Source organism: Salvelinus namaycush, unplaced genomic scaffold (assembly GCF_016432855.1).
Source record: "Salvelinus namaycush isolate Seneca unplaced genomic scaffold, SaNama_1.0 Scaffold1707, whole genome shotgun sequence".
Lineage (NCBI taxonomy): Eukaryota > Metazoa > Chordata > Actinopteri > Salmoniformes > Salmonidae > Salvelinus > Salvelinus namaycush.
In genome coordinates this window covers 42947-54461 of record NW_024058461.1, presented here as the reverse complement: position 1 = coordinate 54461, position 11515 = coordinate 42947, and the positions used below count along the sequence as shown (strand labels likewise).

The window sequence follows — 11515 nt, the reverse complement described above, 5'->3', positions numbered from 1 at the left end:
TAGTCTAGTGTCTAGTTGGAACCTCTCCACTACTAGTCTACTGTCTAGTTTTGGAACTCTCTCCATACTAGTCTACTGTCTAGTTGGAACTCTCTCCACTACTAGTCTACCGTCTAGTTGGAACTCTCTCCACTACTAGTCTACCGTCTAGTTGGAACTCTCTCCACTACTAGTCTACTGTCTAGTTGGAACTCTCTCCATACTAGTATACTGTCTAGTTGGAACTCTCTCCACTACTAGTCTACTGTCTAGTTGGAAACTCTCTCCACTACTAGTCTACCGTCTAGTTGGAACTCTCTCCACTACTAGTCTACCGTCTAGTTGGAACTCTCTCCACTACTAGTCTACTGTCTAGTTGGAACTCTCTCCACTACTAGTCTACCGTCTAGTTGGAACTCTCTCCACTACTAGTCTAGTGTCTAGTTGGAACTCTCTCCACTACTAGTCTACCGTCTAGTTGGAACTCTCTCACTACTAGTCTACTGTCTAGTTGGAACTCTCCACTACTAGTCTACCGTTAGTGTCTACTGTCTAGTTGGAACTCTCTCCACTACTAGTCTAGTGTCTAGTTGGAACTCTCTCCACTACTAGTCTACCGTCAGTGTCTACTGTCTAGTTGGAACTCTCTCCACTACTAGTCTAGTGTCTAGTTGGAACTCTCTCCACTACTAGTCTACCGTCAGTGTCTACTGTCTAGTTGGAACTCTCTCCACTGCTAGTCTACCGTTAGTGTCAACACCACACTACTCTATGATCATGGCGCAAACCTCAGTCTTTCCCTCTGACCTTAGAGCTCTCCTGTTCTGCCCTTAGGGCCTCCCCGGGAGCGCTTGTTTCTCTCCTGCCCTGTTTTCCTTCCTGCCTCCTCCTCCTGCTTCTCCTCCTGCTCCTCCTACCGCTCCTCCTGCTTCACCTCCTCTGTAGTAGCAGTAGTAGCAGCAGTAAAAGTAGTTGCCGTGGCAGCAATACGACGTACTACTTTCCTGATGACCTAGGAGTGGAGGGGTATAAAGTCATGTTAGGACAGAGGAATGGGGATGGGGGGTGGAGATGGGGAGGGGGGGGGGGGGGGAGATGGGGAGGGGGGGGGGGGTGTGAGATGGGGAGGGGTATAAAGTCATGTTAGGACAGAGGAATGGGGATGGGGAGGGGTATAAGTCATGTTAGGACAGAGGAATAGGGATGGGGGTGGTGGAGATGGGGAGGGTGGGCATGGGGGGAGATGTTCAGGTGATATCAGAAGAGGACAGGGTGAGGATGTAATAGGGGTGTGGGGTGTGTAGTGAAAGGGGGTACAGCAGTTACTTTTCGGGTGACAATGTTTCCATCCTCGTCTGTGAACTGCTCTTCTGTCACTGACTGCATAGGGATGTTTCTGGCCTGTTCTCCCTGAGGATGATATGGTACAGTAGGATCAGACCTGACGGTAGTTTACCGGTCATCATTAGTTTACATGAGGTTAGTTAACCTGAGGTTAGTTAACCTGAGGGTAGTTTACCGGTCATCATTAGTTAACCTGAGGTTAGTTAACCTGAGGTTAGTTAACCTGAGGTTAGTTTACCGGTCATCATTAGTTTACCTGAGGTTAGTTAACCTGAGGGTAGTTAACCTGAGGTTAGTTTACCGGTCATCATTAGTTTACCTGAGGTTAGTTTACCTGTCATCATTAGTTTACCTGAGGTTAGTTTACCTGAGGGTAGTTTACCTGAGGTTAGTTTACCGGTCATCATTAGTTTACCTGAGGTTAGTTTACCTGTCATCATTAGTTTACCTGAGGTTAGTTACCCTGAGGTTAGTTTACCCTGAGGTTAGTTTACCCTGAGGTTAGTTTACCTGAGGTTAGTTTACCTGAGGTTAGTTTACCTGAGGTTAGTTTACCTGAGGGTAGTTTACCTGAGGTTAGTTTACCTGAGGGTAGTTTACCTGAGGGTAGTTTACCTGAGGTTAGTTACCCTGAGGTTAGTTACCCTGAGGTTAGTTACCCTGAGGTTAGTTACCCTGAGGTTAGTTTACCTGAGGTTAGTTTACCTGAGGTTAGTTACCCTGAGGTTAGTTTACCTGAGGTTAGTTACCCTGAGGTTAGTTTACCTGAGGTTAGTTTACCTGAGGTTAGTTTACCTGAGGTTAGTTTACCTGAGGTTAGTTACCCTGAGGTTAGTTTACCTGAGGTTAGTTTACCTGAGGTTAGTTTACCTGAGGTTAGTTTACCTGAGGTTAGTTTACCTGAGGTTAGTTACCCTGAGGTTAGTTTACCTGAGGTTAGTTTACCTGAGGTTAGTTTACCTGAGGTTAGTTTACCTGAGGTTAGTTACCCTGAGGTTAGTTTACCTGAGGTAGTAGTTACCTGAGGTTAGTTTACCTGAGGTTAGTTTACCTGAGGTTAGTTTACCTGAGGTTAGTTACCCTGAGGTTAGTTTACCTGAGGTTAGTTTACCTGAGGTTAGTTTACCTGAGGTTAGTTACCCTGAGGTTAGTTACCCTGAGGTTAGTTTACCTGAGGTTAGTTTACCTGAGGTTAGTTTACCTGAGGTTAGTTTACCTGAGGTTAGTTTACCTGAGGTTAGTTACCCTGAGGTTAGTTACCCTGAGGTTAGTTTACCTGAGGTTAGTTTACCTGCCCTAGCGACATTAGCAACACAAAGCTCCATTTGCAAAAAGCACAGCCACAACATGACCCTGTAATACCACCACTCATCCAATAAACACACAGAACATTACATGCCGAAGTCACATCAGATCAGCTTGGTAGAGGGACCCAGACAAAACCACAGGCGGTGATGGTAACATGGAACTGAAAACACAAGCCAACATCAGCACAACACTATGCAAGCCATGATGAAAGACTGAGTTTAACTACGTATATTAGAATGATGCTAGAATGATCTGGAACAATGTGAGTGTGAATTCTCGCTGTGATATGAAACCTGTCAATACTTTGATGTTAAAATGAAGACAGGCTAGGAAGTAGATGGATGTAAAACATGTCTACAGAGCTGGTGAGTGCTACTCTCATTCACTAGCTATTACCACATGGCCCGTAGAAGCAGCCGTGAACAGATTAACCCAGTCAGTCAGTAGCTACAGCTATCAACCCAGTCAGCCAGTAGCTACAGCTATCAACCCAGTCAGCCAGTAGCTACAGCTATCAACCCAGTCAGCCAGTAGCTACAGCTATCAACCCAGTCAGCCAGTAGCTACAGCTATCAACCCAGTCAGCCAGTAGCTACAGCTATTAACCCAGTCAGTCAGTAGCTACAGCTATCAACCCAGTCAGTCAGTAGCTACAGCTATCAACCCAGTCAGCCAGTAGCTACAGCTATTAACCCAGTCAGCCAGTAGCTACAGCTATCAACCCAGTCAGTCAGTAGCTACAGCTATTAACCCAGTCAGCCAGTAGCTACAGCTATTAACCCAGTCAGCCAGTAGCTACAGCTATTAACCCAGTCAGCCAGTAGCTACAGCTATCAACCCAGTCAGCCAGTAGCTACAGCTATCAACCCAGTCAGTCAGTAGCTACAGCTATTAACCCAGTCAGCCAGTAGCTACAGCTATTAACCCAGTCAGCCAGTAGCTACAGCTATTAACCCAGTCAGTCAGTAGCTACAGCTATTAACCCAGTCAGCCAGTAGCTACAGCTATCAACCCAGTCAGCCAGTAGCTACAGCTATTAACCCAGTCAGCCAGTAGCTACAGCTATCAACCCAGTCAGCCAGTAGCTACAGCTATCAACCCAGTCAGCCAGTAGCTACAGCTATCAACCCAGTCAGCCAGTAGCTACAGCTATCAACCCAGTCAGCCAGTAGCTACAGCTATCAACCCAGTCAGCCAGTAGCTACAGCTATCAACCCAGTCAGCCAGTAGCTACAGCTATCAACCCAGTCAGCCAGTAGCTACAGCTATTAACCCAGTCAGCCAGTAGCTACAGCTATCAACCCAGTCAGCCAGTAGCTACAGCTATCAACCCAGTCAGCCAGTAGCTACAGCTATCAACCCAGTCAGCCAGTAGCTACAGCTATCAACCCAGTCAGCCAGTAGCTACAGCTATTAACCCAGTCAGCCAGTAGCTACAGCTATCAACCCAGTCAGCCAGTAGCTACAGCTATCAACCCAGTCAGCCAGTAGCTACAGCTATTAACCCAGTCAGCCAGTAGCTACAGCTATTAACCCAGTCAGCCAGTAGCTACAGCTATCAACCCAGTCAGCCAGTAGCTACAGCTATCAACCCAGTCAGCCAGTAGCTACAGCTATCAACCCAGTCAGCCAGTAGCTACAGCTATCAACCCAGTCAGCCAGTAGCTACAGCTATTAACCCAGTCAACCAGTAGCTACAGCTATCAACCCAGTCAGCCAGTAGCTACAGCTATCAACCCAGTCAGCCAGTAGCTACAGCTATTAACCCAGTCAGCCAGTAGCTACAGCTATTAACCCAGTCAGCCAGTAGCTACAGCTATTAACCCAGTCAGTCAGTAGCTACAGCTATTAACCCAGTCAGCCAGTAGCTACAGCTATTAACCCAGTCAGCCAGTAGCTACAGCTATTAACCCAGTCAGCCAGTAGCTACAGCTATTAACCCAGTCAGCCAGTAGCTACAGCTATTAACCCAGTCAGCCAGTAGCTACAGCTATTAACCCAGTCAGCCAGTAGCTACAGCTATTAACCCAGTCAGCCAGTAGCTACAGCTATTAACCCAGTCAGTCAGTAGCTACAGCTATTAACCCAGTCAGCCAGTAGCTACAGCTATTAACCCAGTCAGCCAGTAGCTACAGCTATTAACCCAGTCAGCCAGTAGCTACAGCTATTAACCCAGTCAGCCAGTAGCTACAGCTATTAACCCAGTCAGTCAGTAGCTACAGCTATTAACCCAGTCAGCAGTAGCTACAGCTATTAACCCAGTCAGTCAGTAGCTACAGCTATTAACCCAGTCAGTCAGTAGCTACAGCTATTAACCCAGTCAGTCAGTAGCTACAGCTATTAACCCAGTCAGTCAGTAGCTACAGCTATTAACCCAGTCAGCCAGTAGCTACAGCTATCAACCCAGTCAGCCAGTAGCTACAGCTATTAACCCAGTCAGCCAGTAGCTACAGCTATCAACCCAGTCAGCCAGTAGCTACAGCTATTAACCCAGTCAGCCAGTAGCTACAGCTATCAACCCAGTCAGCCAGTAGCTACAGCTATTAACCCAGTCAGCCAGTAGCTACAGCTATCAACCCAGTCAGCCAGTAGCTACAGCTATCAACCCAGTCAGCCAGTAGCTACAGCTATTAACCCAGTCAGTCAGTAGCTACAGCTATCAACCCAGTCAGCCAGTAGCTACAGCTATTAACCCAGTCAGTCAGTAGCTACAGCTATTAACCCAGTCAGTCAGTAGCTACAGCTATTAACCCAGTCAGTCAGTAGCTACAGCTATTAACCCAGTCAGCCAGTAGCTACAGCTATTAACCCAGTCAGTCAGTAGCTACAGCTATTAACCCAGTCAGTCAGTAGCTACAGCTATTAACCCAGTCAGCCAGTAGCTACAGCTATTAACCCAGTCAGTCAGTAGCTACAGCTATCAACCCAGTCAGCCAGTAGCTACAGCTATCAACCCAGTCAGCCAGTAGCTACAGCTATTAACCCAGTCAGCCAGTAGCTACAGCTATCAACCCAGTCAGCCAGTAGCTACAGCTATTAACCCAGTCAGTCAGTAGCTACAGCTATTAACCCAGTCAGCCAGTAGCTACAGCTATCAACCCAGTCAGCCAGTAGCTACAGCTATTAACCCAGTCAGCCAGTAGCTACAGCTATTAACCCAGTCAGCCAGTAGCTACAGCTATTAACCCAGTCAGTCAGTAGCTACAGCTATTAACCCAGTCAGCCAGTAGCTACAGCTATCAACCCAGTCAGCCAGTAGCTACAGCTATTAACCCAGTCAGCCAGTAGCTACAGCTATTAACCCAGTCAGCCAGTAGCTACAGCTATTAACCCAGTCAGTCAGTAGCTACAGCTATCAACCCAGTCAGCCAGTAGCTACAGCTATCAACCCAGTCAGCCAGTAGCTACAGCTATTAACCCAGTCAGCCAGTAGCTACAGCTATTAACCCAGTCAGCCAGTAGCTACAGCTATTAACCCAGTCAGCCAGTAGCTACAGCTATCAACCCAGTCAGCCAGTAGCTACAGCTATCAACCCAGTCAGCCAGTAGCTACAGCTATCAACCCAGTCAGTCAGTAGCTACAGCTATTAACCCAGTCAGCCAGTAGCTACAGCTATCAACCCAGTCAGCCAGTAGCTACAGCTATCAACCCAGTCAGCCAGTAGTTACAGCTATCAACCCAGTCAGCCAGTAGCTACAGCTATTAACCCAGTCAGCCAGTAGCTACAGCTATCAACCCAGTCAGTCAGTAGCTACAGCTATTAACCCAGTCAGCCAGTAGCTACAGCTATCAACCCAGTCAGCCAGTAGCTACAGCTATCAACCCAGTCAGCCAGTAGCTACAGCTATTAACCCAGTCAGCCAGTAGCTACAGCTATCAACCCAGTCAGCCAGTAGCTACAGCTATCAACCCAGTCAGCCAGTAGCTACAGCTATTAACCCAGTCAGCCAGTAGCTACAGCTATCAACCCAGTCAGCCAGTAGCTACAGCTATCAACCCAGTCAGCCAGTAGCTACAGCTATTAACCCAGTCAGCCAGTAGCTACAGCTATTAACCCAGTCAGCCAGTAGCTACAGCTATAAACCCAGTCAGTCAGTAGCTACAGCTATTAACCCAGTCAGCCAGTAGCTACAGCTATTAACCCAGTCAGCCAGTAGCTACAGCTATCAACCCAGTCAGCCAGTAGCTACAGCTATCAACCCAGTCAGCCAGTAGCTACAGCTATTAACCCAGTCAGCCAGTAGCTACAGCTATTAACCCAGTCAGCCAGTAGCTACAGCTAGTTGGGAGCAGCTGGTCAAGCAGAAAGGCAGCAGAGCTCTAGGTTCCTGTAGAGCCTGTCACATCAGGCCCAGGCCACACAGACAGACAGGCTCAGGCCACACAGACAGACATGCCCAGGCCACACAGACAGACAGGCCCAGGCCACACAGACAGACAGCACATTGATAACAGCACAGACCTCACTGGGGCAACACACCACTCAGTGCCACAAGCAGGTACCTTCAGAATGACCCTCCGGCGGTACACCTTGGTGGTGACAGTCCGTTCCTCATCAGAGCTGGTCTCCTTATCTCTACCACCCTCCTGATGAACCAGGTAGGGTTAGGGCTCTGATCTCACAGTAACAACTATGTCCTGCAACTGACATGTGGTTCAGAACAGTCCTGTCATAGATCCTGTCTGACATGTGGTTCAGAACAGTCCTGTCATAGATCCTGTCTGACATGTGGTTCAGAACAGTCCTGTCATAGATCCTGTCTGACATGTGGTTCAGAACAGTCCTGTCATAGATCCTGTCTGACATGTGGTTCAGAACAGTCCTGTCATAGATCCTGTCTGACAGGTGGTTCAGAACAGTCCTGTCATAGATCCTGTCTGACATGTGGTTCAGAACAGTCCTGTCATAGATCCTGTCTGACATGTGGTTCAGAACAGTCCTGTCTTAGATCCTGTCTGACATGTGGTTCAGAACAGCCCTGTCATAGATCCTGTCTGACAGGTGGTTCAGAACAGTCCTGTCATAGATCCTGTCTGACATGTGGTTCAGAACAGCCCTGTCATAGATCCTGTCTGACAGGTGGTTCAGAACAGTCCTGTCATAGATCCTGTCTGACATGTGGTTCAGAACAGCCCTGTCATAGATCCTGTCTGACATGTGGTTCAGAACAGTCCTGTCATAGATCCTGTCTGACATGTGGTTCAGAACAGTCCTGTCATAGATCCTGTCTGACAGGTGGTTCAGAACAGCCCTGTCATAGATCCTGTCTGACATGTGGTTCAGAACAGTCCTGTCATAGATCCTGTCTGACATGTGGTTCAGAACAGTCCTGTCATAGATCCTGTCTGACATGTGGTTCAGAACAGCCCTGTCATAGATCCTGTCTGACATGTGGTTCAGAACAGCCCTGTCATAGATCCTGTCTGACAGGTGGTTCATAACAGCCCTGTCATAGATCCTGTCTGACATGTGGTTCAGAACAGTCCTGTCATAGATCCTGTCTGACATGTGGTTCAGAACAGTCCTGTCATAGATCCTGTCTGACATGTGGTTCAGAACAGTCCTGTCATAGATCCTGTCTGACATGTGGTTCAGAACAGCCCTGTCATAGATCCTGTCTGACAGGTGGTTTATAACAGTCCTGTCATAGATCCTGTCTGACATGTGGTTCAGAACAGTCCTGTCATAGATCCTGTCTGACATGTGGTTCAGAACAGTCCTGTCATAGATCCTGTCTGACATGTGGTTCAGAACAGTCCTGTCATAGATCCTGTCTGACATGTGGTTCAGAACAGTCCTGTCATAGATCCTGTCTGACATGTGGTTCAGAACAGTCCTGTCATAGATCCTGTCTGACAGGTGGTTCAGAACAGTCCTGTCATAGATCCTGTCTGACATGTGGTTCAGAACAGCCCTGTCATAGATCCTGTCTGACAGGTGGTTCAGAACAGCCCTGTCATAGATCCTGTCTGACAGGTGGTTTATAACAGTCCTGTCATAGATCCTGTCTGACAGGTGGTTCAGAACAGTCCTGTCATAGATCCTGTCTGACAGGTGGTTCAGAACAGCCCTGTCATAGATCCTGTCTGACATGTGGTTCAGAACAGCCCTGTCATAGATCCTGTCTGACATGTGGTTCAGAACAGTCCTGTCATAGATCCTGTCTGACAGGTGGTTCAGAACAGTCCTGTCATAGATCCTGTCTGACATGTGGTTCAGAACAGTCCTGTCATAGATCCTGTCTGACATGTGGTTCAGAACAGTCCTGTCATAGATCCTGGCTGACATGTGGTTCAGAACAGTCCTGTCATAGATCCTGTCTGACATGTGTTTCAGAACAGCCCTGTCATAGATCCTGTCTGACAGGTGGTTCAGAACAGTCATAGATCCTGTCTGACAGGTGGTTCAGAACAGTCCTGTCATAGATCCTGTCTGACATGTGGTTCAGAACAGTCCTGTCATAGATCCTGTCTGACATGTGGTTCAGAACAGTCCTGTCATAGATCCTGTCTGACAGGTGGTTCAGAACAGCCCTGTCATAGATCCTGTCTGACAGGTGGTTCAGAACAGTCCTGTCATAGATCCTGTCTGACAGGTGGTTCAGAACAGTCCTGTCATAGATCCTGTCTGACAGGTGGTTCAGAACAGTCCTGTCATAGATCCTGTCTGACAGGTGGTTCAGAACAGTCCTGTCTTAGATCCTGTCTGACATGTGGTTCAGAACAGTCCTGTCATAGATCCTGTCTGACATGTACAGGAATGATTTTAGATCCTGACTCAGAGGTTCGTCAGAAATAGGGTTAGAAGTGAAGAAGATGCATTTGTTTTTCACCTTGATCCGTTGAACGTGGTCTTCACCAGCTAGATATCAGAGTACATTACATTTACATTTTACATTTTAGTCATTTAGCAGACGCTCTTATCCAGAGCGACTTACAGTAGAGTGCATACATTTTATTACATTTTTTACATACTGAGACAAGGATATCCCTACCGGCCAAACCCTCCCTAACCCGGACGACGCTATGCCAATTGTGCGTCGCCCCACGGACCTCCCGGTTGCGGCCGGCTGCGACAGAGCCTGGGCGCGAACCCAGCCCAGCCTGGGCGCGAACCCAAAGACTCTGGTGGCGCAGCTAGCACTGCGATGCAGTGCCCTAGACCACTGCGCCACCCGGGAAGACATTGGTCTTCCTCATAACACATCAACCTTGTGAGTGAGATGAGGACAGAAGAACAGCTGTGTCCATAATAACAGCACAGAGTCATGATATGTAGAGTTACCTGGACTTTGTGCTGTGACCCCTGAACTCCTCCCTCCTCCTGCTGCTGCTCCTTGCTGCTTGGTCCTGCTGTGCTGTCCTCTCCCAGAGTCCTTCTGCTTCCCTCCCCCTGCCCTCCTTGTGACGCTGACGCCCTTCCCTCGTCCTCGACCTGGCTCTGACCCTTCACCCCGTTGGACGAACCCTGGGACTCAGGAAATGACCCGGGCTGGGACAGGAAGTCAGCGTGGTCTCCATTGGATTTCTCTGCTGGTCGGACAGGTGATGTCGTCAGGGAGTCCAGGGAATTCACAGGGCTGGGGGAGGAGAGAGGAAGAGGAACAGAGGAGGGGGGAGGGGAAGAGAGGAGGAGGGTGGGAGAGGGAGGGCAGAGGAGGGGGGGGGAGAGGGGGGGAGGAGAAAGGAAGGGGAAGAGAGGAAGAGGGTGGGAGAGGAGGGGGGGAGAGGGAGGGAGGGGGAGGAGAGGGAGGGCGGAGGAGGGGGGGGAGGAGAAAGGAAGGGGAAGAGAGGAAGAGGGTGGGAGAGGAGGGGGGGGAGAGGGAGGGGCGGAGGAGATTACAATTAGAATTAGAAAAACATTGTCCACGCAATGTGGAAATACACTACATGACCAACCGTATGTGGACACCTGCTCGTCCAACATCTCAATCCAGTCAGTCCTCCCTTTGCTGCTATAACAGCCTCCACTCTTCTGGGAAGGCTTTCCACTAGATGTTGGAACATTTATTCAGGGCCTGGCTCGCAGTCGGCGTTCCAATTCATCCCAAAGGTATTCGATGGGGTTGAAGTCAGGGCTCTGTTCAGGCCAGTCAAGTTCTTCCACACCGATCTTGACAAACCATTTCTGTATAGACCTCGCTTTGTACACAGGGGCATTGCTGAAACAGGAAAGCGTTCTTTCCGAAATTCCAGAAAATGTCATACTTTTAGAAGCTTCTGATAGGCTAATTGACATAATTTGAGTCAATTGGATGTGTACCTGTGGATGTATTTCAAGGCCTACCTTCAAACTCAGTGCCTCTTTGCTTGACATCATGGGAAAATCAAAAGAAATCAGCCAAGACCTCAGGAAATAAATTGTAGCCCTCCACAAGTCTGGTTCATCCTCGGGAGCAATTTCCAAATGCCTGAAGGTACCATGTTCATCTGTACAAACAATAGTACGCAAGTATAAACACCATGGGACCACGCAGCCGTCATACCGCTCAGGAAGGAGACGCGTTCTGTCTCCTAGAGATGAACTTACTTTGGTGCGAAGAGTGCAAATCAATCCCAGAACAACAAAGGACCTTGTGAAGATGCTGGAGGAAACAGGTACAAAAGTATCAATATCCACAGTAAAATGAGTCCTGTATCGACATAACCTGAAAGGCCGCTCAGCAAGGAAGAAGCCAAAACCGCCATAAAAAAGCCAGACTATGGTTTGCAACTGCACATGGGGACAAAGATCGTACTTTTTGGAGAAATGTCCTCTGGTCTGGTGAAACTCTTTGGCCATAATGACCATTGTTATGTTTGGAGGAAAAAGGGGGAAGCTTGCAAGCCGAAGAACACCATCCCAACCGTGAAGCACGGGGTGGCAGCATCATGTTGTGGGGG

General features: G+C 48.5%; 1 protein-coding gene across 1 annotated transcript in view; it reads right to left on the bottom strand.

Annotated features, from left to right (window-relative positions):
- Window positions 1-896: 896 nt before the first annotated feature.
- The window catches only part of LOC120037340 (ankyrin-3-like), a gene marked incomplete at both ends in the record, with an annotated part of 53523 nt that continues 42904 nt past the window's right edge, over window positions 897-11515 (bottom strand). Inside the window, 4 exons of the mRNA XM_038983493.1 lie at window positions 897-991; window positions 1306-1389; window positions 7136-7219; window positions 9918-10212. Of these exons, the coding sequence (XP_038839421.1) occupies window positions 897-991; window positions 1306-1389; window positions 7136-7219; window positions 9918-10212 (558 nt within the window). The remainder of the gene's footprint in view (window positions 992-1305; window positions 1390-7135; window positions 7220-9917; window positions 10213-11515) is intronic.